Raw genomic sequence first — 23,838 nt, 5'->3', positions numbered from 1 at the left:
TTTCTATATGAATATAGTAGCCCTATGATCATGATTTCTATATGAATGTAGGATATACAGAATTCAAAAGGAACTATAGGCATGATTTCTATTTGCATATGTAGATTTCCAAACACCTATAGGCATGATTTCTATATGCAGATTCAAAATTCCTATAGACATGGTATCTACCCTTTTTTCATACATAGTTACCTGCCCCATTTTCACTAACCATCCTCAAGAGTTTATTACAAATTATTACAGCCCAGAATAAAGTAAAAAAATACATCAGAAAATATAAATAAAAGTACAACCAAAGTAGAGCTTGATTCAGACTTCATGTCCAAAATATGAGGTAAACCAACTCCATAGATCATGATCCAAAGCCTTTCTCCCATTTGAATGTGTCAAAGTTCCCTAAGAGCTTCAAAGGGACTCCGGGCAATGCTCACACCCAAATTTATAATCATATTAGAACAAGTGTAGTGTGGAAGGGTCAGACCTCAAGGGTCCAAGTTCATAGGGAACTCAAAGGGTCCCAAGGCAAGGCTCACAAGAGTGGGGGCAGAACTTAAAGACAACGAAAGTGTGCAAGTGCAGAATAGAATGCTAAAGGGGAAAAGGAGAGGGAATCAACTACTAATAAACACACACAGGGGGTTCAGAGTAATGAGGAGATTGTAAAGAGCCTATTGCTTAGGCAAGGGCAGGCTTTAGGCATGCCCAACAATGGAGGATGCTACCATACCCATAAGCCTGCTAGAACACACATTATTAGAGGTTATAATCCCAGGGGATCAAGTTTAATTTATGGACAATAATTTGCATATTGCCATACCTCAAACCATAGTATGAATACATAGGGGGCAGGGGTTTGGGATTCATAACAGACAGGCAGAAAGAAATCAGTAGTGTTGAACCACATAGAAGCAGTAAGCAGACAGGGATACAGAAGCAGTAAATAAACATATTGTTGTGGTGCTAACAGCTTAAATCAGGACATACCAGTTTCAAAGAAGCAAATAAAGAAAGGCAGGCAGTAGGTCTTATGAATAGGCCACAGTACAAGCAACAAGAGAGAATACTTTTGAGTGTAAGTGTAAGTTCAGAAAGACTATGAGTGATGGATGTTTTTGCTAATGAAAGAGTCGTGTATTTATAGTGTGAAAAAACAGGCAGAAATAAGGTAAGAAAACAATTAAGGAACTGGATATCAATTAAAAATCAATCAATACAAGACTTCCTTTAATTAAGGAATTCAGACTTAAACAGTAAAAGTAATTTAAGGAAAGAAATAAAATAAGCTTTTTGTGCAAAGTAGGCAATTAGGAGTAAATACATAGGGGTTTAATTAAGGGAAGTATTTTGAAATACACAATTTAAACAAATACGGTAAGGATCAATCAGTATACAGTAAATCAAGGGGTTAGAAATTTTTGTAATCATTGGTCCATGAATGAACTAAGTCAGAAAAGCTAAGGAAAGTCTATGACTCAAATCAAGTAACAGGGAAGTCAATAGACAAGGAAAGAAATCAATCAAACTTATACAAAGGAAGTCTGAATTCAATCAAAATTGAAAGTCATTTTTAGAGGGAAGTTCAGCACATATAAAGAGCACACAAATATGCTAGGCTGAATTTAGGGCAAAGAAAAAAAAACGTCATGCCATTGCAAAATCAGTAGGTAATAGACTGTAAGATCATGGTAGTCCATAGGTCAGCAATGTAGAAGAGATAGTATCAAATAGCATACAAAGGGTCCAGTATAAGGACCTTAGAAGAGTTTAGTAGAAAATCAGAATCGCTTAAAGAAACAGAGATTTCAAGACTCAGTTTAGAGACTCGAAATAGGTCTAAAGGAGTTAGGGTTTTTGGAATCAAACAAGTTCAAGCAAATCATATAGCCAATGGTCTCAAAACTCGGATGAACCCCAAATTCCAGGGTTTTTACCATCAATCGAGTGCAGAGATGAGGGGACAAGTAATCAAGTAAAAAGATACTAATCGAGACAGGTTCAGAGGTCTCAGAAAGGAACTGAGACCTTTGACATGCTCTTTCAGTAGCAGGAACTCATGAGAAGCATAGTAAAAGAACAACATGCGACACACAGTAAAGAAACATAGTAGAAGAAACTAATAAGAAACCTAGTAGAAGAAACTAATAAGAACACAGTAGGAGAAATATATAAAGAAGCATAGTAGAAGAAACTTAATAAGAACACAGTAGGAGAACCATATAAAATCACAGTAGAGGAAACTAATAAGAACATGGTAGAAGAAACCTAACAAGAACACAGCAGAAGAAACATAGTAGAAGAAACACACAAAGAACACAGTAGAAGACACACCGTAGAAGAAACACACAAGAGAAAAAGAAAATCAGAGAAACATCTAAATAACTCAAAAACCCTAGATCGGAAAAAATAAAGGTTTTGAAAGCATAGTTTTGAAAGAAATATCAAGAAATCATTTAAAAGTTTAGGGAAAACATGGATCAAGAACAGATCTAAAGAAATCAGAAGAATCTCAAAAGCTAGGGTTTCAGAGGTACCCAAATGGTGAGAAAGGCTTGGATAGTCGTTGATCTAAGCAGGAGGAGTCGAGGCCAGGCTCGAACAGATATGGCTTGCCGGAGCAAGGCCGAAGATGGCCATGGAACTTGAATCAATCAAGATCTGGACCCAGCTTCTTCGTAGTTAGGTCATGAGACTTCGGTAACCAAGCGTGGAGGAGCCATAAAAGGCTGGTGGGTGGTGAAACCACCATAGATTCAGGCAAGAAAATGGCCGGAGAGGGTGAGTGAAGCTCATTAGAGCGAAGAGGGAGGGGAAAGGTTCTAGAGAGAACTAGAGATAGAGATAGAGAGATGAGAGTTGATTGAGTGAGGAGTGAGAGGGGTTTGGAGGGGTCGTTTGGTTTAATTTGTTAAGAACGAATCTGGGCCGTTGATCAAAATTGATTAACAGCCAAGATAATCCGGTTGGGTCGGGTAGATTTAGGGATTGGGCTTGGGTCTTTGGACTGGTTTAATTAGACGATTGGGCTGGTTTAATTTGGGTTGGGGTATGTTTGATTTTAGGCTAAATTTGAAAGCCAAATTTGGCTACAAGTTAAATAGCCCCTTTTCCCTTTAATTTATAGAAAAATTGTAAATAAATTTATGAAAACAAATTGAAAGCACTAAAATGATTTATAATATATAATTATTAATTTAAAAATATAAGATCCCATTTTATAAACATGAAACGAATTTAAACCTAAAAATGGCTAATATTGCAATTATGCAATTTTAACCTTAAAAATACTAAATAAATTTGTGAAAAATATATAAAAAAATATCTTAGCTATATTTTAGTGTAAATATGAGACTCCAATAAATGAATCACCAAAATAATAATTTTTGGGATAATTATTGGGTTTTTCTTGATAAAATAGGGCAGTGAATTAATTTAAAAATCTTTGAAAAAAATTAAGGAAAAATAATGTAACCTTGGGATATAGTTATATATGCATATATAGGCTATTTTGAAGGTATTTTGCAAATTAAAAAATACAGAAAAAATTGGGTATTAATATCAACAATTCAGAAAGGATACAAACTTAATGATCTAGAAAGGAAGATCTTTCTAGTTAGAAGGGTGCCAACTTTAGGGAGGATGTGTTCCCATTCACAAGTGTTGAATTGGATTCTACCGAATTATTTCCCAAATAATCAAAGTTAGTAGAACTAATTCCACCACACCCATCTCAGCTTAAGATTAAAAGTGAATTAACATCTCAGCTAGATGATTATGATGATAATGGCATATCCTGAGACTTTTCCAGAAGCTAACTGTTACATCAATTGATGCAGTTTCAACAGAAACATTGACACCAGCAACATACTCTCAACAAGGTAATTTGAATAATACGACAATGTTACCACAGATATCACCACAACTACCAGAATCTTCCCCTCAATAGTTACAAGTTCAGGACATAGCCCATGATACCAGAAAAAGAGGAAGAATCTCTAAACCACCTATTTGGTTAAAGGATTATGTAACAACCAAAAGTAGTGCTGGTCATTATTTGTAGACTTTGTCCAAGGGGTTATACTATGGGAACCTAACAACAAGACACCAATCCTACTTGAAGGCCTTTTCAGCTTGCGTTGAACCTAGTTCATTCAAAGAGGAAGTTCAAAATAACAAATGGGTAGAAGCTATGCATCAGGAGATACAGGAACTTGAAAAATATGACACTCGGGAACTGGTTGATTTACCTATATGAAAGAAAGCTAATATATCTAAATGGGTGTACAAAATCAAATATAAAGAAAATGGAAAAGTAGAAAGATTTAAGTTTCATTTAGTTGCCAAAGGATACAATCAAAATAAAGGGCTAGATTATCATGATACTTTCTCACTTGTGGTCAAGATGGTCATAGTGAGACTTGTTATCAGCATAGCCACTTCTAAAGGTTGACCTTTATATCAAATGGACGTCAATAATGCCTTTTTACATGGTGATTTATATGAAGAAATTTACCTGAATTTGCCCTAAGGCTTTACCAAACATGGAAAAAATAAAATGTGTAGCCTTTTAAAGTGTTTGTGTGGGCTCAAGTAAGCCTCCAGACAATGGAATATCAAGCTTACTGAAGCTTTGATAGAGATTGGATATAATCAAAGTGTTTTTGAACATTCTTTATTTACTAAGAGACAAGGAGATGGTTTAACACTGATAGAAGATGCAAAAATGACGTTGCACAATCGATTTAAAGTTAATGACCTTGGTGAGTTGAGGTACTTTCTTGGAATTGAAGTTCTGAGATAAAAAAAATGGGGGGGGGGGAATGCTTAACCAGAGAAAGTATGCTCTAGAGCTTATTTCTCAAGATGGCTTGAGTGGATGTAAACCTGCTAAGATCCATTTGGAACTTAATAAAAAATTGACCACTCTTGATTATGATGTTCATGTTGGAAAGACTAATGATTTAGAGCTTGAAGAAATCGCAACCTACCAACAATTGATTGGAAAGCTCCTATATCTCATCATCACTAGGCCAGACATTAGCTTTGCACAGTTCATGTAGAGCCCTAAACAATCACATTTGGAGGTAGCTTTTAGAGTGGTCAAATACCTCAAAGGCTCTCCTGGTTTAGGGGTGTTACTTCCTGCTGGTCCTGTCACCAATTTTTCTGTATATTGTGACTCATACTGGGCCTCTTGCCATAATACAAGGAGGTCAGTCACATGGCATGTTTCTAAACTAGGAGAAACTCTCATTTTATGAAGTCTAAGAAGCAGTACACTATCAACAGAAGCTCTGTAGAGGCTGAATACAGGAGCATGGCATTAGCAGTAGCTGAGGTTACTTGGGTAGTTGGTCTATTACAAAAGTTAGGACTCCGTGTCTCTCAGCCTGTGTCCCTGGTCTGCGACAACAAGGCAGCTATCCAAATTGCTAGCTATCCCATTTTCCATGAGAGGACAAAGAACATTGAGCTTGATTGTTATTTTGTGCGAGAAAAGATCAAGTCCGGGCTTATTCTTCCTCACCGTGTTCCCTCCTCTCAACAGCTTGCAGACTTGTTAACCAAAGGCTTACCTGCTTCTCAACACCAACTTCTTTTATGCAATCTTGGTGTGTTCGATGTCTATCACCCAGCAGCTTGAGGGTAGTATTGAGTGTGAGGGGTAGTCTAGTGTACTAAGTGAGGGGTAGTTTAGTAATTTCATGTTGCTCCTCCACTAACTAATACCGGAAGTAGTTATATTAGTTATTACTGTGTATTCCTATAGTTAGTTAACAACTTAACATAGTAGTGAAAATTCCTCTTCATTCTCTCTACTATCTCTCTTTATGACCTTCCCTAATTGCATAGTTCATCGATTGCATGCATAATAATTAGAGTTTGTGTGGATAGATCTCAGATTCTATCACTCTTGCGGTTAACAAATTGGCCTAATCATACCCTATCCATTTAATATACATCAATGTCTAATATATCCATTTTTAAAAATGTATTTCTTTGTTGAGATGGACTCCACCTTAAAAAAAAGGGTTACTCTACGTATTTCTTATATATTATCTTCTTTTTATTAAAAAGATGTACCTTTTTTTTTACTTTGTTAGCTTTCTTCTCCATAGAATTTCAGAGCATATCCGTGTGACCTAATTATCACTTCTAATAAAATGAGATAAATATTCATAGAAAACCCATATCCATATTAAATTGCAACAAGAGAAAAAAGGTAATTGCTATTCATCTATCTATCTAGTTTTAGGAGGAAGAATTATTTGATATTTATACCAATTGAAGGTAGCACGTACTTATAAAATAGTACAGATATCGAATAGTTATATTCTCCAAAACCTAGATAGATAGATTGATAGAAATCATTGTTTTGCTTTTGTTAGATTTAATTTGAATATGAATTTATTAAGTTTTATTGCATTTCAGTAAGAGTAAGAATTTTTGGGTTATACTTCAAAATTTGAGGTGAATGAGAAATGGAGGGGAAAATAAAATTTTAGTTTTCCCTCCTTTACAAAGTAACATTATCCCAACGGTCGTGATGACGCCTATCGTGGAACTAGGCAAGCTAACTACTCAACCATTTCAACACAACAAAACCTTTGAAAAGTACGAAATCAATTAATATTTAAGGAAAACCTTTTAAAACAGAATAGAATTCGCAACTCAATACAAATCTCTCCCAAAATCAGGGTGTCACTGAGTACAATAGAAGATAGTCTATTATAATATCTAAATAGTAAAACTTGAAATATAAGTAAAGATAATGAAGAAGAGTCAAGGTCTACGAATACCATGCAGCTACCTCGATAGTCTCCAAAGATCCTAACTCCACAACTCAGCAGTCACCATGACCGGAAGTACCTGGATCTGCACACGAGGTGTAGGGTATAACATGAGTACAACCAACTCAGTAAATAATAAATCTAACCTTTGGAGTGAAAGTAAACTCGACTGGTATAGTTCAATATAGAAATAACAGTGCAGAAACGTAGGCTTGCTTCCAAGTTCAACAATTAAACTCAATACAGTAAGATAAATCAGATCTGAATAGTATAAAGAATATAACTCCTCTACTTCTACATGCCAATGCACATGCTCTATGTGATGCACCATGCTGACAACCTCATATGCTCACACTCTCGAAATGCTCAATCACTCATGTATATGGCCAATCCGGCCCAGGGAAGAACTATCCCCAAATATATACGTCAACTGACCACCAGTCACTCAGTATTGGGTAGGGCCAATCTAGCCCATGGGGAAGGTCCATCCACAGGTATAAATGCTTCGGACAAGATCCATGTCCAGGGAAAATTCATCCCTCAATATTAATCAACCGCACTCACTAGGGTGTCTGCAGACTCCGGAGGGGCTCCTTCAGCCCAAGCGCTATCATAAATCAATAAAACCGATGCGGACTGCAGCCCGATCTCATAAATGTAACTCATAGTCAGACATCAATATCTCCAGTCTCTCTCTCACGGGATCACAATGTCATGAAACTAGTCCGAACATGATGATATGATGTACCAATAACTAACAACAGAGACTGAGATATGATATGAAATGAATGAATATGACTGAGTACGAAATATCAATGAAATCAATAAACATGATCACTATGGGTCCCAACAGTACCAACATATTATCACGACCCGAATTTTCCACCCTCGGGGGTCGTGATGACGCCTACTAGTGAAAGTTAGACAAGCCAATTATTTTATCCTTTTCATTTTTAATCCCTTAACAATTGTGAGTTAACATTTTATAAACAGCGGAAATAATAAAGTGGAAGAATGAAATATAACAATTTAAAATAATACCAATAATAATCCATAAATATAAGCCACCCGGAACTAGTATTACAATCTCACAGACTATCTAAGAATACTACAAATAGGATATGAACAAAATAGATACATGTTTGTCTCTGAAATAGTAAAGAACAGAAGAAAAACTAGATAGGAAGGGGACGCCAAGGCCTGCGGATGCCTGCAGGACTACCTCGGGCCTCCTGATAGACTGAAGGCAACAACCTCACTATGATCCAAAAGCTCCAACACCAGGATCTACACACAATGTAAAGTGTAGTATCAACACAACCGACCCCATGTGCTGGTAAGTGTCGAGCCTATCCTCGGTGAAGTAGTGACGAGGCTAGGACAAGACTACCAAATAAACCTGTGTAGTTATATCATATGCATCAAGTAATAATGACAAAAGCTAGCAGTTAAAGATGGGAAGGAGAAACATGCTCGGGGAATATCATGTACAAACATGAATTCAGTAAAGAAGCATACGGAATACAAAATTCCACTATAAGCAAGAAAAAGGAAATCAATGACAAGTGCACAGCATCATCCTTCGTGCTTTTACTCTCGTTCTCACCATAAGAATCAATATATTCGGCACGACATCACCCTTTGTGTTTTTACCTCACGTAATCATGGCACAGCATTATCCTTCATGCATTATCACTCATATCATGTCACGGCATCACCCTTCGTGCTTATACATTTACATATCGGCACGGCATCACCCTTCGTGCATTAGCACTCACTCACAAATGTCACGCACGGCATCACCCTTCGTGCTTTTACACTCATCCTTACCCAAGAAACAATTACAAAGTAATTCAGACAAGGTAATCAATAAAATCACAATAGAATTCCGGCAAGGGAACAATAGTATAACAATAATATCCCGGCAAGGGAAATAATATCATGAGCAATAACATCCCAGCAAGGGAAACAATAGCATAAGCAATAACATTCCGGCAAGGAAGACAATATCATAAACCTCTTCTCTTTTCCATAATTACTTCACAACTCAATTCTCAACTTGAGCCAATGCTCTACAATGTTCAATTACCAAGAATACTTCCACAAACCTTGTTCAACATTAGAAATCATCATATTAAGCATGGACAATACAAAACGGAGTCACATCAATCATAGTATAAGACTCACGGGCATTCTTGACATCGACGTATAGATACTCGTCACCACACCTATACGTCGTACTCCACAATTAACACATATCAAATAAGACACAACTCCTAATCCCTCAAGCTAAGGTTAGACCAAACACTTACCTCAATGCCGCGAACACAGTCAAGCCTCAACTACCGCTTTACCCCTCGATTCCACAACCAATTCGCTTATATCTAGCCATAATTTATTTAACGATATCGATAAATGCTAAATGAATCAATTATAATGCATGAAAATAGGTTTTCTAATGATTTCCCCAAAAAGTCAAAAATCGACCCCGAGCCCACATGGTCAAAACCCGAGGTTCGAAGCAAAACCCGATTGTCTATTCACCCATGAACTCAAATATATATTTTGTTTTGAAATCGGACCTCAAATCAAGGTCCAAATCCCCAAAAATCGAAAATCCTAAGTTCTAACCAAAACACCCAATTTCCCCATGAAAACCCTTGATTTTGAATTGAAATCATATGAAAAGATGTTATAGATTGAAGAAACTAAGTTAGAAGTTGTTTACCGATGATTTGGAGAGAACCTTTCTTTGAAAAATTGCCCCAAAAAGCTTAGGGTTGGAAGAAGTTTGAAAAATGAAGAAAATTTTGTCTAAGTTTGATTTTACACAGGCGCAGATATCGCATTTGCGATGTCAGGTTCGCAAATGCGAACTCGCAATTGCGGCCCAGGCTTTGCAAATGCAAAGGTAGGCCAGCCCTGTTAACCTCGCAAATGCGAACCATCGTTCGCAATTGTGATCACTGTTGGAGTCGCTTTTGCAACATGGAGCTTCGCAAATGCGAAGGTCACCCCCCTGCCCAGTCATCACAAATGTGATGGTTAGTCGCAAATGCGAGCTCGCATTTGCGATCTAGGCTTCGCAAATGCAAAGCCTGCAGACCTGCAACACATCAGCTGCTACTCCTAAGTTCAAAACACTTTGTGGCCTATCCAAAACTCACCCGAGCCCTCGGGGCTCTAAACGAAACATGCACGCAAGTCTAATAACATCATACGGACTTGCTCGTGCGATCAAATCATCAAAATAATATCAATACTATGAATTAAACTTCAAATTCATGAAATCACTCAAGGACATCAAAATTTCCATTTTCTCAAATAAAGGTCCAATTTATACTAAACGAACTCCAATTCTTACTAATCTTCACAGATTCAACTTAATTATTATGTAAGACCTGTAACGGGCTCTGGAACCAAAATACGGGCCTGATACCAACAATTTCAAACATCTTTACATTTCCAAAAACTCTTATAGTTTAAGTTAAACAATTTCTTTCAAAAATTTATTTATCGAAATTGGATTCTGGGCATATGCCTAAGTCCCATATTTTACTATGGACCCTACGAGACCGTCGGATCATGGGTCCAAGTCCGTTTACCAAGAATGTTGACCAAAGTCAACTTTAATTAATTTTAAAAGTCATTTTCCTTATTTTTTTAGATTTCACATAAAATCTTTCTGAAAATGCGCCCGAACTACGCACGCAAATTGAGGTGAGACAAAAAGTGGTTTTAAAGGCCTCGAAACATAGAATTTACTTTCAAAATGAGTGATGACCTTTTGGGTCATCGTATTCTACACCTCTAAAACAATTGTTCGTCCTCGAACGTACATAAGAAAAGTACCTGAGTTGGAGAAAAGATGGGGATATCGGCTCTGCATATTGGTCTCGGACTCCCAGGTAGCTGCCTCGGCAGGCTGACCTCTCCACTAAACACGAACATAAAGGAAACTCTTCAATCTCAACTAACGAACCTGCAAGTCTAGAATAGCTACCGGCTCCTCCTCATAGGACAAGTCCTTGTCCAACTGGACGGTGCTGAAATCTAACACGTGGGATGGATCTCCGTGATACTTTCGAAGCATGGACACATAAAACACTGGATGCACGACTGATAAACTTGGCGGCAATGCAAGTCTATAAGCCATATCTCCCACTAGATCAAGAATCTCAAATGGGCCAATGAATCTAGGGCTAAGCTTGCCCCTCTTCCCAAATCTCATCACGCCTTTCATAGGCGACACCGAAGCAACACCCGCTCCCCGACCATGAATGCCACATCACAAACCTTACGATCGGCATAACTCTTTTGCCTGGAGTGAGCTGTACAAATCCTATCTTGAATGATCTTAACCTTGTCTAAGGCATCCTGTACTAGATTCGTACCCAACAACCGAGCCTCTCCCGGCTCAAACCACCCAACTAGCGACCGACACCGCCTACCATATAAAGCCTTATAGGGAGCCATATGGATGCTCGACTGTAGCTATTGTTGTAGGCAAACTCTGCTAAAGGCAAGAACTGATCCCACGAGCAAGTCAATACCACAAGCTCGGAGCATATCCTCCAAAATCGGAAAAGTACGCTCGGACTACCTGTCCGTTCGAGAATGAAATGTTGTGCTCAACTCAACCCGTGTGCCCAAATCACGTTGTACTGCCCTCCAAAAATGCGAGGTAAATTGTGTACCTCGATCAGAAATGATAGACACATGCACATCATGAAGGCAAACGATCTCCCGGATATAGATCTCGGCTAATCTCTCAGCAGAATAGGAAACTGCCACAGGAATGAAATGTGCTAACTTGGTCAGCCTACCAACAATAACCCACACTGTATCGAACTTCCTCTGAGTTCGTGGGAGTACAACAACAAAGTCCATAGTGATACGCTCCCACTTCTACTCAAGAATCTCAATCTTCTGGAAAAAACCACAAAGTCTCTGATACTCATACTTTACTTGCTGACAATTCAAACACCGAGCCACATATGCGACAATATCCTTCTTCATCCTCCTCCACCAATAATGCTGTCGTAAGTCTTGATACATCTTAGTGGCGCCCAGATGAATAGAGTACCAGGAACTATGGGCCTCCTCTAAAATCAACTCTCGAAGTCCATCCACATTAGACACACAAACTCCACCATGCATCCTCAAAACTCCATCATCTCCTAATGTAACCTGCTTGGTACCACCGTACCGCACTGTGTCCCTAAGGCCACAAAATAAGGATCATCACACTGTTGATCTCTGATACGCTCAAATAATGAAGAATGTGTGACTGTACAAGCTAACACACGGTTGGGCTTAGAAACATCCAACCTCACAAATCGATTGGCCAAAGTCTGAACATCCAAAGCAAGCGGTCTCTCACCGACTGGAATATACGCAAGACTGCCCATACTGGCTGACTTTATACTCAAAGCATCAGCAACCACATTGGCCCTTCCCGGATGATATAAGATGGTGATATCATAGTTTTTCAACAGCTCCAACCACCTTCTCTGCCTCAAATTTAGTTCCTTCTTCTTGATCAAATACAGTAGACTCTTATGATTCGCGAACACCTCACATGACACGCCATATAAATAGTGCCTCCAAATCTTCAGCGCGTGAACAATGACTGCTAACTCCAAATCATGAACTGGGTAATTCTTCTCATGAATCTTCAACTGTCACAAAGCATAAGCAATGACCTTGCCATCCTGCATCAACACCGCACCAAGTCCAATATGAGATGCGTCACAATAAACTATATATGGCCCTGAACCTGTAGGCAATACCAACACCGACGTCGTAGTCAAAGCTATCTTGAGCTTCAGAAATCTAGCATCACACTCATCTGACCACCTAAACTGGGCACCCTTTTGGGTCAACCTAGTCATCGGGGCTACAATAGATGAAAACCCTCCACAAACCGACGGTAATAGCCTGTCAAACCCAAGAAATTCGGATCTCTATAGCTGACGCGGGTCTAGGCCAGTTCTTGACTGCCTCTATCTTCTTCGGATCCACCTGAATACCCTTTGTTGATACAATGTGACCCAAGAATGCAACTGAACTCAACCAGAACTCACACTTCGAAAACTTAGCATACAATTGAATATCTCTCAAAGTTTGAAGAACAACTCTCAGATGCTGCTCATGCTCCTCCCGACTGCGAGAATAGATCAAAATATCATCAATGAAGACTATCACGAATGAATCCAAGTAAGGCTTGAACACTCGATTCATCAAATCCATAAAGGTTGCTGGGGCCTGGAGCCAAATCAATGCAGAAGTCAATATGCCACCCCGGCAGGTCTAAAGAAAATACCTCAGGAAACTCACGAACAACATGCATAGAATCCATAGAAGGAACCTCGATACTAGAATCACGAACATATGCCAAATAGGCTAAACATCCCTTATCAACCCTACGCCGAGCCTTCATATATGAGATAACCCTACGGGTAGAATGACCAGGAGTGTCTCTCCACTCTAGACGAGGTAAACCCGGTAAGGCTAAGGTCACCGTCTTGGCATGACAGTCCAAGATAGTATGGTAAGGTGATAACCAGACCATCCCCAATATGACATCAAAATCAACCATATCCAAAAGTAACAGATCTACTCGAGTATGTACAGGAGCACTCAAGGAATCACTAGACATGACCAGATACAATGCAAAATAAGATGACACATATGAGTATGTAGATCCTGGATCAAATAGAACTGAAGCATCTCTACTACAAACCAGAACAGTATCTGTGATAACTGCATCGGAGGCCTCAGCCTTAGGCCTGGCTGGAAGAGCATAACATCGGGGATGGGCCCCACCACTCTGAACTACATCTTTGGGACAGCCTCCTGTTAGCTGGCCTCCACCTCTAGCGACTTGACCTCCACCTCTAATACCTCTACCTCCACATCTAGCACATCTACCTCCACCTCTAGCTGGCTGAGTGGGCGGGTGGAATACTTGGTACCTGAACCATGGCACGAGAACCCTGATGTTGAGAGCTGCTCGGTGCTCGAGGGCAAAATCTAGCAATATGCCTCGTATCGCCACAAGTATAACAATCCCTCGGCTACTGAGACTGCTGACCCTGATGGCCTGAATAACCACTCTGAAAACTCAGGAGCTGGCGGTGCATCGTAAGGCAACTGATCAGAATACTGCATATGAGAACCATGGCCACCTGGAGCATCGTGAGAAGCCTAAAGTGCTGAATGAAACGGCCTGGGAGAATGGCCCCTACCAAAAGAATCTTTGCCTCCAGATGAGGCACCATATAACCTACCTGAATGACGAGGCCTCTTGTCAGCCCCCTGACCACTCCCCTGTGATAGAACCATCTTAATTCTTCTGGCCACATTAACTGAATCCTAAAAAGAAATCTCTCTCCCCGTCTCCTTAGCCATCTGCAATCGAATAGGCTGAACGAGTCCCTCAAAGTATAAGAAGATCACGACGGGCCAAGTCAATGAATCTGGTCTCGTACTGAGTGACAGTTATGGAACCTTGCTGGAGACGCTCAAACTGCCTTCGATAGTTCTCCCTCTGAGTGATAGGAAGAAACTTTTGCAGAAATAGTTGAGAGAACTGATCCCAAGTCAAAGACGGTGACCCAGCAGGTCTAGCCAAACAATAATCTCTCCACCAAGTCTTTGGCGGATCCAGACAAACGAAAAGTAGCAAAGTCGACCCCATTGGTCTCCACTATCCCCATGTTTCGTAGAACCTCATGACAGCTGTCCAAATAATCCTGGGGTTCCTCAAAAGATATACCACCAAAAGTAGTAGTGAAAAGCTTGGTGAACCTGTTCAATCTCCAGAAGGCATTAGTAGACATAGCTGGCCCCTCACCGGTCTGTGCCACAACACCCGGCTGAACTACCCCAACTGGCTGAGCTGCTGGAGTCTGAAACTGGGGAGCTACCTATTTTGAAGTGTGAGTAGAAGGAGTCTGGGCTCCTTCTCCAGCCTGAGAGATGGCTGGTGCTACAGGAAGCAAGCCTGCTTGGGCGACACTCTCCATAAGGCCCACTAGAGGGATCAGAGCATCTTGAAGTACCAGGGTGGTGATGAACCCCTCTGGGACCTGAACTGGTCCTACTGGAACTGTCTGGGCTGGAACCTCATCGTCAAACTCAACCTGAGGCTATACCGTTGGTGCTGTTGCTCGAGCTCTGGGCTGAGCTCTACCTCGGACCCCAACACGGCCTCGGCCTCTGCCCCTTGCAGGAGTTTCTACTGGGGGCACGGGCTGCTGGTCAACTGATGAAGCGGTACGTGTTCTCACCATATGCAAAAGAACAGAGTGGAAGTATTAGCATTGAGAAATAAAGTCGTACGACAGGAAAGAATAGATGTGAAGTTGTTCCTAACTCTGTAGCCTCTGGGGGATAAATACAGACGTCTCCGTACCGATCTCTCAGACTCTACTAAACTTGTCCGTGAATTGTGAGACCTAAGCAACCTAGAGCTCTGATACCAACTTGTCACGACCCGGATTTCCCACCCTCGGGGGTCGTGATGATGCCTACTAGTGAAAGCTAGGCAAGCCAATTATTCCAATTATTTTACTGTTTTCATTTTTAATCCCTTAACAATTGTGAGTTAACATTTTATAAACAACAGAAATAATAAAGCGGAAGAATGAAATATAACAATTTAAAATAATACTAATACGAATCCATAAACATAAGCCACCTAGAACTGGTGTCATAATCTCACAAACTATCTAAGAATACTACAAATAGGGTCTGAACAAAATAGATACATGTCTGTCTCTGAAATAGTAAAGAACAGAAGAAAAACTAGACAGGAAGGGGACGCCAAGGCCTGAGGACGCCTGCAGGACTACCTCGGGTCTTCTGATAGATTGAAGACAACAACCTCGCTGTGGTCCAAAAGCTCGAACACCGGGATCTGCACACAGTGTAGAGTGTAGTATCAGCACAACCGACTCCATGTGCTGGTAAGTGTCGAGCCTAACCTCGGCGAAGTAGTGACGAGGCTAGGACAAGACTACCAAATATACATGTGTAGTTATATCATATGCAGCAAGTAATAATGACAGAAGCTAGCAGTTAAAGATGGGAAGGGGAAACATGCTCGGGGAATATCATGTACAAACAGGAATTCAGTAAAGAAGCATACGAAATACCAAATTCAACTATAAGTAAGAATAAGGAAATCAATGACAAGTGCACGGCATCACCCTTCATGCCTTTACTCTCTTTCTCACCATAAGAATCAATTTATTTGGCACGACATCACCCTTCGTACTTTTACCTCATAATCATGGCACGACATTATCCTTCGTGCATTATCACTCATGTCATGGCACGACATCACCCTTCATGCTTTTATATTTACAATATCGGCACGACATCACCCTTCGTGCATTAACACTCACTCAAAAATATCACGCACGGCATCACCCTTCGTGCTTTTACACTCATCCTCACCCAAGCAACAATCACAAAGCAATTCGGGCAAGGGAATCAATAAAATCACAATAGAATCCTGGCAAGGGAACAATAGTATAACAATAATATCCCAGCAATGGAAACAATATCATGAGCAATAACATCTCGGCAAGGGAAATAATAGCATATGCAATAACATTCCGGCAAGGGAGACAATATCATAAACCTCTTATCTTTTCCACAATTACTTCACAACTCAATTCTCAACTTGAGCCAACGCTCTACAATGTTAACTTCCACAAGCCTTGTTCAACATTAGAAATCATCATATTAAGCATGGACAGTACAAAATGGAGTCACATCAATCATAGTATAAGACTCACGGGCATGCTTGACATCGAGGTATAGATACTTGTCACCACACCTATACGTCGTACTCAACAATTAACACATATCAAATAAGCCACAACTCATAATCCTTCAAGCTAAGGTTAGACCAACACTTACCTCAATTCCATGAACACAATCAAGCCTCAACTACCACTTTACCCCTCGATTCCACCACTAATTCGCTTGTATCTAGCAACAATTTACTTAACGATATCGATAAATGCTAAATGAATCAATTTTAATGCATGAAAATAGGTTTTCTAATGATTTACCCAATAAGTCAAAAATCGACCTCGAGCCCACATGGTCAAAACTTGAGTTCGAACCAAAACCTGATTACTCATTCACCCACAAACTCAAATATATATTTTGTTTTGAAATCGGACCTCAAATCGAGGTCCAAATCCCCAAAAATTGAAAATCCTAAGTTCTACCCAAAAATTCAATTTCCCCATCAAAACCCTTGATTTTGAATTGAAATCATGTTAAAAGATGTTATAGATTGAAGAGAATAAGTTAGAAGTTGTTTACCTATGTTTTGGAGAAATACCTTTCTTTGGAAAATCGCCCAAGAGAGCTTAGGGTTGGAGGAAGTTTGAAAAATGAAGAAAATTTCGTCTAAGCTTGAATTTACACAGGCGCAGATATCGCATTTGCGATGTCAGGTTCGCAAATGAGAACTCGCAATTGCGGCCCAGGCTTCTCAAATGCGAAGGTAGGCTTGCCTTGTTAACCTCGTAAATGTGAACCATCGTTCGCAATTGCGATCATTGTTGGAGTCGCTTTTGAGACATGGAGCTTCGTAAATGCGAAGGTCACCCCCTGCCCAGTCATCGCAAATGCGATGGTTAGTCGCAAGAGCGAGCTCGCATTTGCGAGCCAGGCTTCGCAAATGCGAAGCCTGCAGACCTGCAACACATCAACTGCTGCTCCTAAGTTCAAAACACTGTACGACCTATCCAAAACTCACCAGAGCCCTCGGGACTCCAAACCAAACATGCACGCAAGTCTAAAAACATCATACGGACTTGGTCGTGCGATAAAATCATCAAAATAATATCAATATCTATGAATTAAACCTCAAATTCATGAAATCACTGAAGAACATCAAAATTTCCATTTTCTAAAATAAAGGTCCGATTTATACTAAACAAACTCTGATTCTTATCAAACTTCACAGATTCAACTTAATTATTATGTAAGACCTATACCGGGCTCCGGAACCAAAATACGGATCAGATACTAACAATTTCAAACATCTTTACATTTCCAAAAACTCTTATAATTTAAGTTAAACAATTTCTTTCAAAAATTTATTTCTCGGGCTTGGGACCTAGGAATTCGATTCCGGGCATACGCCCAAGTCCCATATTTTACTACGGACCCTACGAGACCGTTAGATCACGGTCCAGGTCTGTTTAGCAAGAATGTTTACCAAAGTAAAATTTAATCAATATTAAAGGATAATTTTTTTATTTTTCTTAGATTTCACATAAAAGCTTTACGGAAACGCACCTGGACTGCACACACAAATCGAGGTGAGACAAAAAGAGGGTTTTAAGGCCTCGGAACACAGAATTTACTTTCAAAACGAGTGATGACCTTTTGGGTCATCACACATATAGCCTAAACATGATCTCTAGCATGATTGACAACTCAATTAAAATATCACATGATGCAAACACGGATAACAACAAGATAGATCTACTATACAATGACATGTAATCGACTAGGTCGCAATTCTCATGGTGCACGCCCGCACGCCCATCACTTGGCATGTGCGTCACCTCAACACCAATTACATAACACATAATTCGGGGTTTCGAACCCTCAAAGCCAAGTTTAGAAGTGTTACTTACCTCAATCCGAGCCAAACTCCACTCCAACACACCTTTGCCTCGCAAATCGGTCTCCAAATGTCCCGAATCTAGCCACAAGCAGTACAATACAATCAATACGGGCTAAAGGAATCAATTCTACAAGAAAATGCGAAGCTAATAATCAAAAATTCGAAATCGGCTCATAGCCAGTCCCTCAAGCCCACGTCTCGAAATTCGACAAAAGTCACAAAACCTGAAAGCCCATTCAACCACGAGTCTAACCATATAAATTTATCAAAATCTGACACCAAATCGCCACTCAAATCCTAAAATCAACTCTCCAAATCCCTAGTCTCAAAACCCCAAATTACACCTCAAACCTACACAATATAGGTGGGAAAATCAATGGGGAAACAAGATTATTGATTAAAAAATGAGTACAAGGAGCTTACCTTAAGAATCCCCTCAAAAATCCTCTCAAGAATCGCTAAAACCCGAGCTCAAAATGTTCAAAATGGAGAAAATCCCGAAAACCCACATTTTTAAGCTCTGCCCAGGCATTCCCGCACCTGCGCAGCCTAGGCTCGCACTGGCGCATCAACGTTTGTGGAAGAAAATGCGCTTATGCGAAAGTCACTTAACCAGCGAGCACTCTGCTTCTGCGACCCTTGCATGCATCTGCACAATCGCAGGTGCGGAAGCCCCATCGCACCTGCGATCTATACTGACATCCACTAACTCTGCACCTGCGCACCACCTATTGCACCTGCAGCTATGACCCTCGCAGGTGCAATCACACCAGAAGGGCTACAGTTTCAGCAATCTCACACCTCCAAATCTTGATCCGTTAACTACCCTGAATCAACCCGAGGCCCCCGGGACCTCAACCAAACATATTAACAAGTCTTAAAACATCATACGAACTTAGTTGAGCCCTCAAATCACCTCAAACAATATCAAAAACCCAAATCACACCCCAATTCAAGCCTATTAAAACTAAGAAAATTCAACTTATACAAACGAAGTCGAAACCTATCAAATCACGTCCGAATGACCTCAATTTTTTCACACAAGTCATAAATGACACCACTGACCTACTCCAACTTCCGGAACTCCAATACGACCCCAATATCAAAACTTTCACTCCCAGTCAAACTCCCCAAAAATCCAACTTTTGCCATTTCAAGCCTAATTCAACTACGAACCTCTAAATCATAATCCGGATACGCTGCTATATCCATAATCACCCAACGGAGCTAACGGAACCATTAAAACTCAAATCTGGAGTCATTTACACATAAGTCAACATTCGGTTAAATTTTTCAACTTAAGCTTTTAACCTTGAGACAAAGTGTCCCAAATCATTTCGAAATCTCTCCGAACCCGAACCGACTAACCTAGTAAGTCATATAACAACTGTAAAGTAAAAAATAAGCAGTAAATGGGGGAATAGGGCTACAACTGTCAAAATGACTGGCCGAGTCGTTACATCCTCCCCCTCTTGAACAAACATTCGTCCTCGAACGGGTCTAGAAATATACCTGGAGTCTCAAATAGGTGTGGATATCTCCTCTGCATTTTTCACTCGGTCTCCCAAGTAGCCTCCTTAACTGAGTGACCTCTCCACTGCACCTTCACTGAAGCTATATCCTTTGACCTCAACTTTCGAACATGTCGGTCTAAAATGGCCACCAGCTCCGCATCATAAGTCATATCACCATCTAAGTGAACCATGCTGAAATCCAAAATATGAGACAGATCGCTGACATACTTCTGGAGCATAGAAACATGGAATACTGGATGTACACCCGACAAACTAGGTGGCAAGGCAAGCTTGTAAGCCACCTCTCCAATCCTCTGTAGTACCTCAAACGACCCAATATACCAAGGGCACAACTTTCCCTTCTTTCCGAACCTCATAACACCCTTCATAGTGAAACCTTTAGTAGAACCATCTCCCCAACCATGTAAGCAACATCAAGGACCTTTATGTCGCCATAACTCTTCGGTCTAGACTGCGCCATGCGAAGCCGATCCTGAATCAATTTAACCTTGTCTAAAGCATCCTGAACCAAGTCAGTACCCAATAGTTTAGCCTTACCCGGCTCAAACCAACCCACTAGAGATCTACACTGCCTCCCATATAAAGCCTCATACGGGTCCATCTGAATTCTCAACTGGTAGTTGTGGTTGTAGGCAAACTCCACGAGCGACATAAACTGATCCCAAGAACCTACAAAATCAATAACACAAGCGTGTAGAATGTCCTCCAATATCTGAATAGTGCACTTGGACTGCCCGTCTATCTGAGGGTGAAATGTTGTACTCAACTCAACATGGGTGTCTAATCTCGCTGCACGGCTCTCCAAAACTACGATGTAAGCTGCTTGCCCCGATCTGAGATGATGGATAATGGCACACCGTGAAGGCGAACAATCTCTCGGATGTAAATCTCTCAAGAATTAACTCATGTAACCCATCCACATTGGGCACACATATCAGGTCCTACATCCTCAACACCCCATTATCCCAAATAGTAACATCCCTGGAATCACCTTGCTGAACCTTGTCCTTGAGGACAAGCAAATGAGGATTATCATATTGGCACTCTCTCTCTCATGCGATCAAATAATGAAGACCGAGAAACCACACAAACCAGAACCTGACTGGGCTCCAAAACATCTAATCTCACAAACTGGTTGGCCAAGGCCTGAACATCAACTGCAAGAGGTCTCTCACCAACCGGAATGAATGCAAGGCTACCCCATACTCACTACCTTCCTACTCAAGGCATCAGCCACCACATTGGCTTTCCCCGGATGATACAGAATAGTAATATCATAGTCTTTTAGAAATTCCAACCATCTCTGCTGCCTCAAATTTAGATTCTTCTGTTTGAACAAGTGTTGGAGACTCCGATGATCTTTAAATACCTCACAAGACACACCATAGAGATAGTGCCTCCAAATCTTAAATGCATGACCAATGGCACCTAACTCCAAATCATGGACAGGGTAGTTCTTCTCAATACGCTTCAACTGTCGAGAAGCATAAGCAATCACTTTACAATCCTACATCAAGACATACCCAATACCAATTCGAGAAGCAACACAATATACTATATAAGAGCCTAATGCTGAAGGCAAAACAAGAACTGGAGTTGTGGTCAAGGCATTCTTGAGCTTCTAGAAGCTCTCCTCGTACTCATCCGACCACCTGAAAGGAGCACTCTTTTGGATCAATTTGGTTAAGGGCGACGCAATAGATGAGAAACCCTACACGAAACGACGGTAATAACCAACCAACCCGAGAAAGATCTGAATCTCCATAGTTGAGGACGGTCTAGGCCAACTCTGAACCGCCTCTATCTTCTTCAGATCTACCTTAATCCCCTCACTGGACACCACGTGCCCAAAAAATGCCATTGAACTGAGCCAAAACTCATACTTGAAAAACTTGGCATAAAGCTTCTCATCCCTCAACCGCTGCAACACAATTCTCAAATGTTGGGCATGCTCCTCTTGGCTACGAGAGTACACCGGGATATCATCAATGAATACTATGACAAATGAGTCAAGATAAGGCTGAAATACACTGTTTATCATATGCATGAACGTTGCTAGGGCGTTGGTCAGCCCAAAAGACATCATAAGGAACTCATAATGACCATAATGGGTCTTGAAGGCTGTCTTTAGAATATCCGAGTCCCGAATCTTCATCTGGTGATACCCAGACCTCAAATCAATCATAGATAGCACCTTCGCTCCCTGAAGCTGGTCAAACAGATCGTCAATATGTAGCAAAAGATACTTGTTCTTGATTGTGACTTTGTTCAACTGCTTATAATCAATGCACAACTGCATGGTGTTATCCTTCTTCTTCACAAACAAAATTGGTGCACCCCAAGGCGACACACTATGCCTAATAAACCCCTTATCAAGAAGTTCATGAAGTTGCTCTTTTAACACCTTCAACTTAGCCGCTGCCATACAGTATGGAGGAATAGAACTAGGCTGAGTGCCCGACACCAAGCTAATACCAAAGCCAATATCCCTATCGGGAGACATGCCCGACAGGTCTGCAGGAAATACATCCAGAAAATCTCGCACCATCGGAACAGAATCAATAGTACGGGTATCAGCACCAACATCTCTCACAAAGTCCAAATAAGATAAACAACCCTTCCCAACCATCCGCTGGGCCTTCAAGCATGAAATCACTCTGCTGGGAACATAGTCTAGAGAACCTCTCCACTCAATTCTTGGCAACCCCGGCATCACCAACATCACGATCTTAGCATGACAAACCAAAATAGTGTGACATGGAGACAACCAATCCATACCCACGATCACGTCAAAATCGACAATACTAAGCAGTAAGAGATTAACTCTAGTCTCCAATCCCCCAATAGTCACTACATACAACCGGTACACACGGTCCACAATAATAGTATCACCCACTGGCGTAGATACATGAACAGATGAAACTAAGGACTCACGGGGCATATCCAGATAATGAGAAAAATACAATGGTACATATGAATAAGTGGAACCAAGGTCAAATAATACAGAGGCATCCCTGTGGCATACTGAGACAATACCTGTGATCACTGTGTCTGAAGCAATAACTTCTGGTCTAGCAGGAAGAGCATAGAAACGGGTTTGACCGCCACCGGATCGACATCCCCCTCTAGGGAGACCCCTAGCTGACTAAGCTCCACCCCGAGCTGGATGGGCGGATGGTGAAGTAACCGGTACTGAAGTCATAGGCTGATCCTCTACTGAGCTGGACCCCCCAAAGGCGGGACAATGCCTCTTGATATGACCCATATCTCCATACTCAAAACAACCTCTCCTTGTGAATGGCGGTGAATATAGAGACGGACACTAAGAACCAGAGTAACTATCATAAGGACCCAATACAGATGAACCGTGAGCTGATGGTGCACGAGACGAACTCTAAGCTGGAAAGTCACTGAGATAAGTGACCCTGATGTGCACTGTATGAACCATGGCCTGATGATGCACCACGGTGAATTTGACGAGCCGTTTGGGCATGCCTATAAGGACGCCCATTGCCGTGGTAGAACTGACCCATAGAAGGAACCCCACTAAAACCACCCAATCCACGAGGCCTCTTGACCTCCTTCTCACTCCGCTCCTGGTTACGAACCATCTCTATCTACCGAGCAATATCAAAAACCTCATCAAAAGTAGCACCAGACACCCTATCCATAGTCATAAGAGACTGCAGCTGATATGTGAAGCCATCAATGAACCTCTTCATCCTCACCCTATCAATGGGAACCAACCACACTGCATGACGGGCAAACTCAAAAACCTTATCTCGTACTGTGTCACAGACATGCCATCCTAACGTAACTGCACAAACTGTCTACACAGCTCCTCTCTTCG

The 23,838-nt window shown here is 40.9% G+C and overlaps 1 protein-coding gene across 1 annotated transcript; it reads right to left on the bottom strand.

The window, feature by feature from the left end:
• Positions 1 to 20,005: 20,005 nt before the first annotated feature.
• On the bottom strand, positions 20,006 to 22,701 carry LOC138876328 (uncharacterized). Its single transcript, XM_070155241.1, has 4 exons — positions 22,183 to 22,701; positions 21,372 to 21,495; positions 20,365 to 20,657; positions 20,006 to 20,281 (listed from the first exon to the last, which is right to left on the bottom strand). The coding sequence occupies exons 1-4, from the start codon at positions 22,699 to 22,701 to the stop codon at positions 20,006 to 20,008; spliced, it is 1,212 nt and encodes a 403-aa protein (XP_070011342.1).
• Between the last annotated feature and the right edge of the window lie 1,137 nt (positions 22,702 to 23,838).

The sequence above is a fragment of the Nicotiana sylvestris genome, chromosome 8 (assembly GCF_000393655.2).
Source record: "Nicotiana sylvestris chromosome 8, ASM39365v2, whole genome shotgun sequence".
Taxonomy (NCBI): domain Eukaryota; kingdom Viridiplantae; phylum Streptophyta; class Magnoliopsida; order Solanales; family Solanaceae; genus Nicotiana; species Nicotiana sylvestris.
This window is presented reverse-complemented; position numbering and strand designations above follow the sequence as displayed.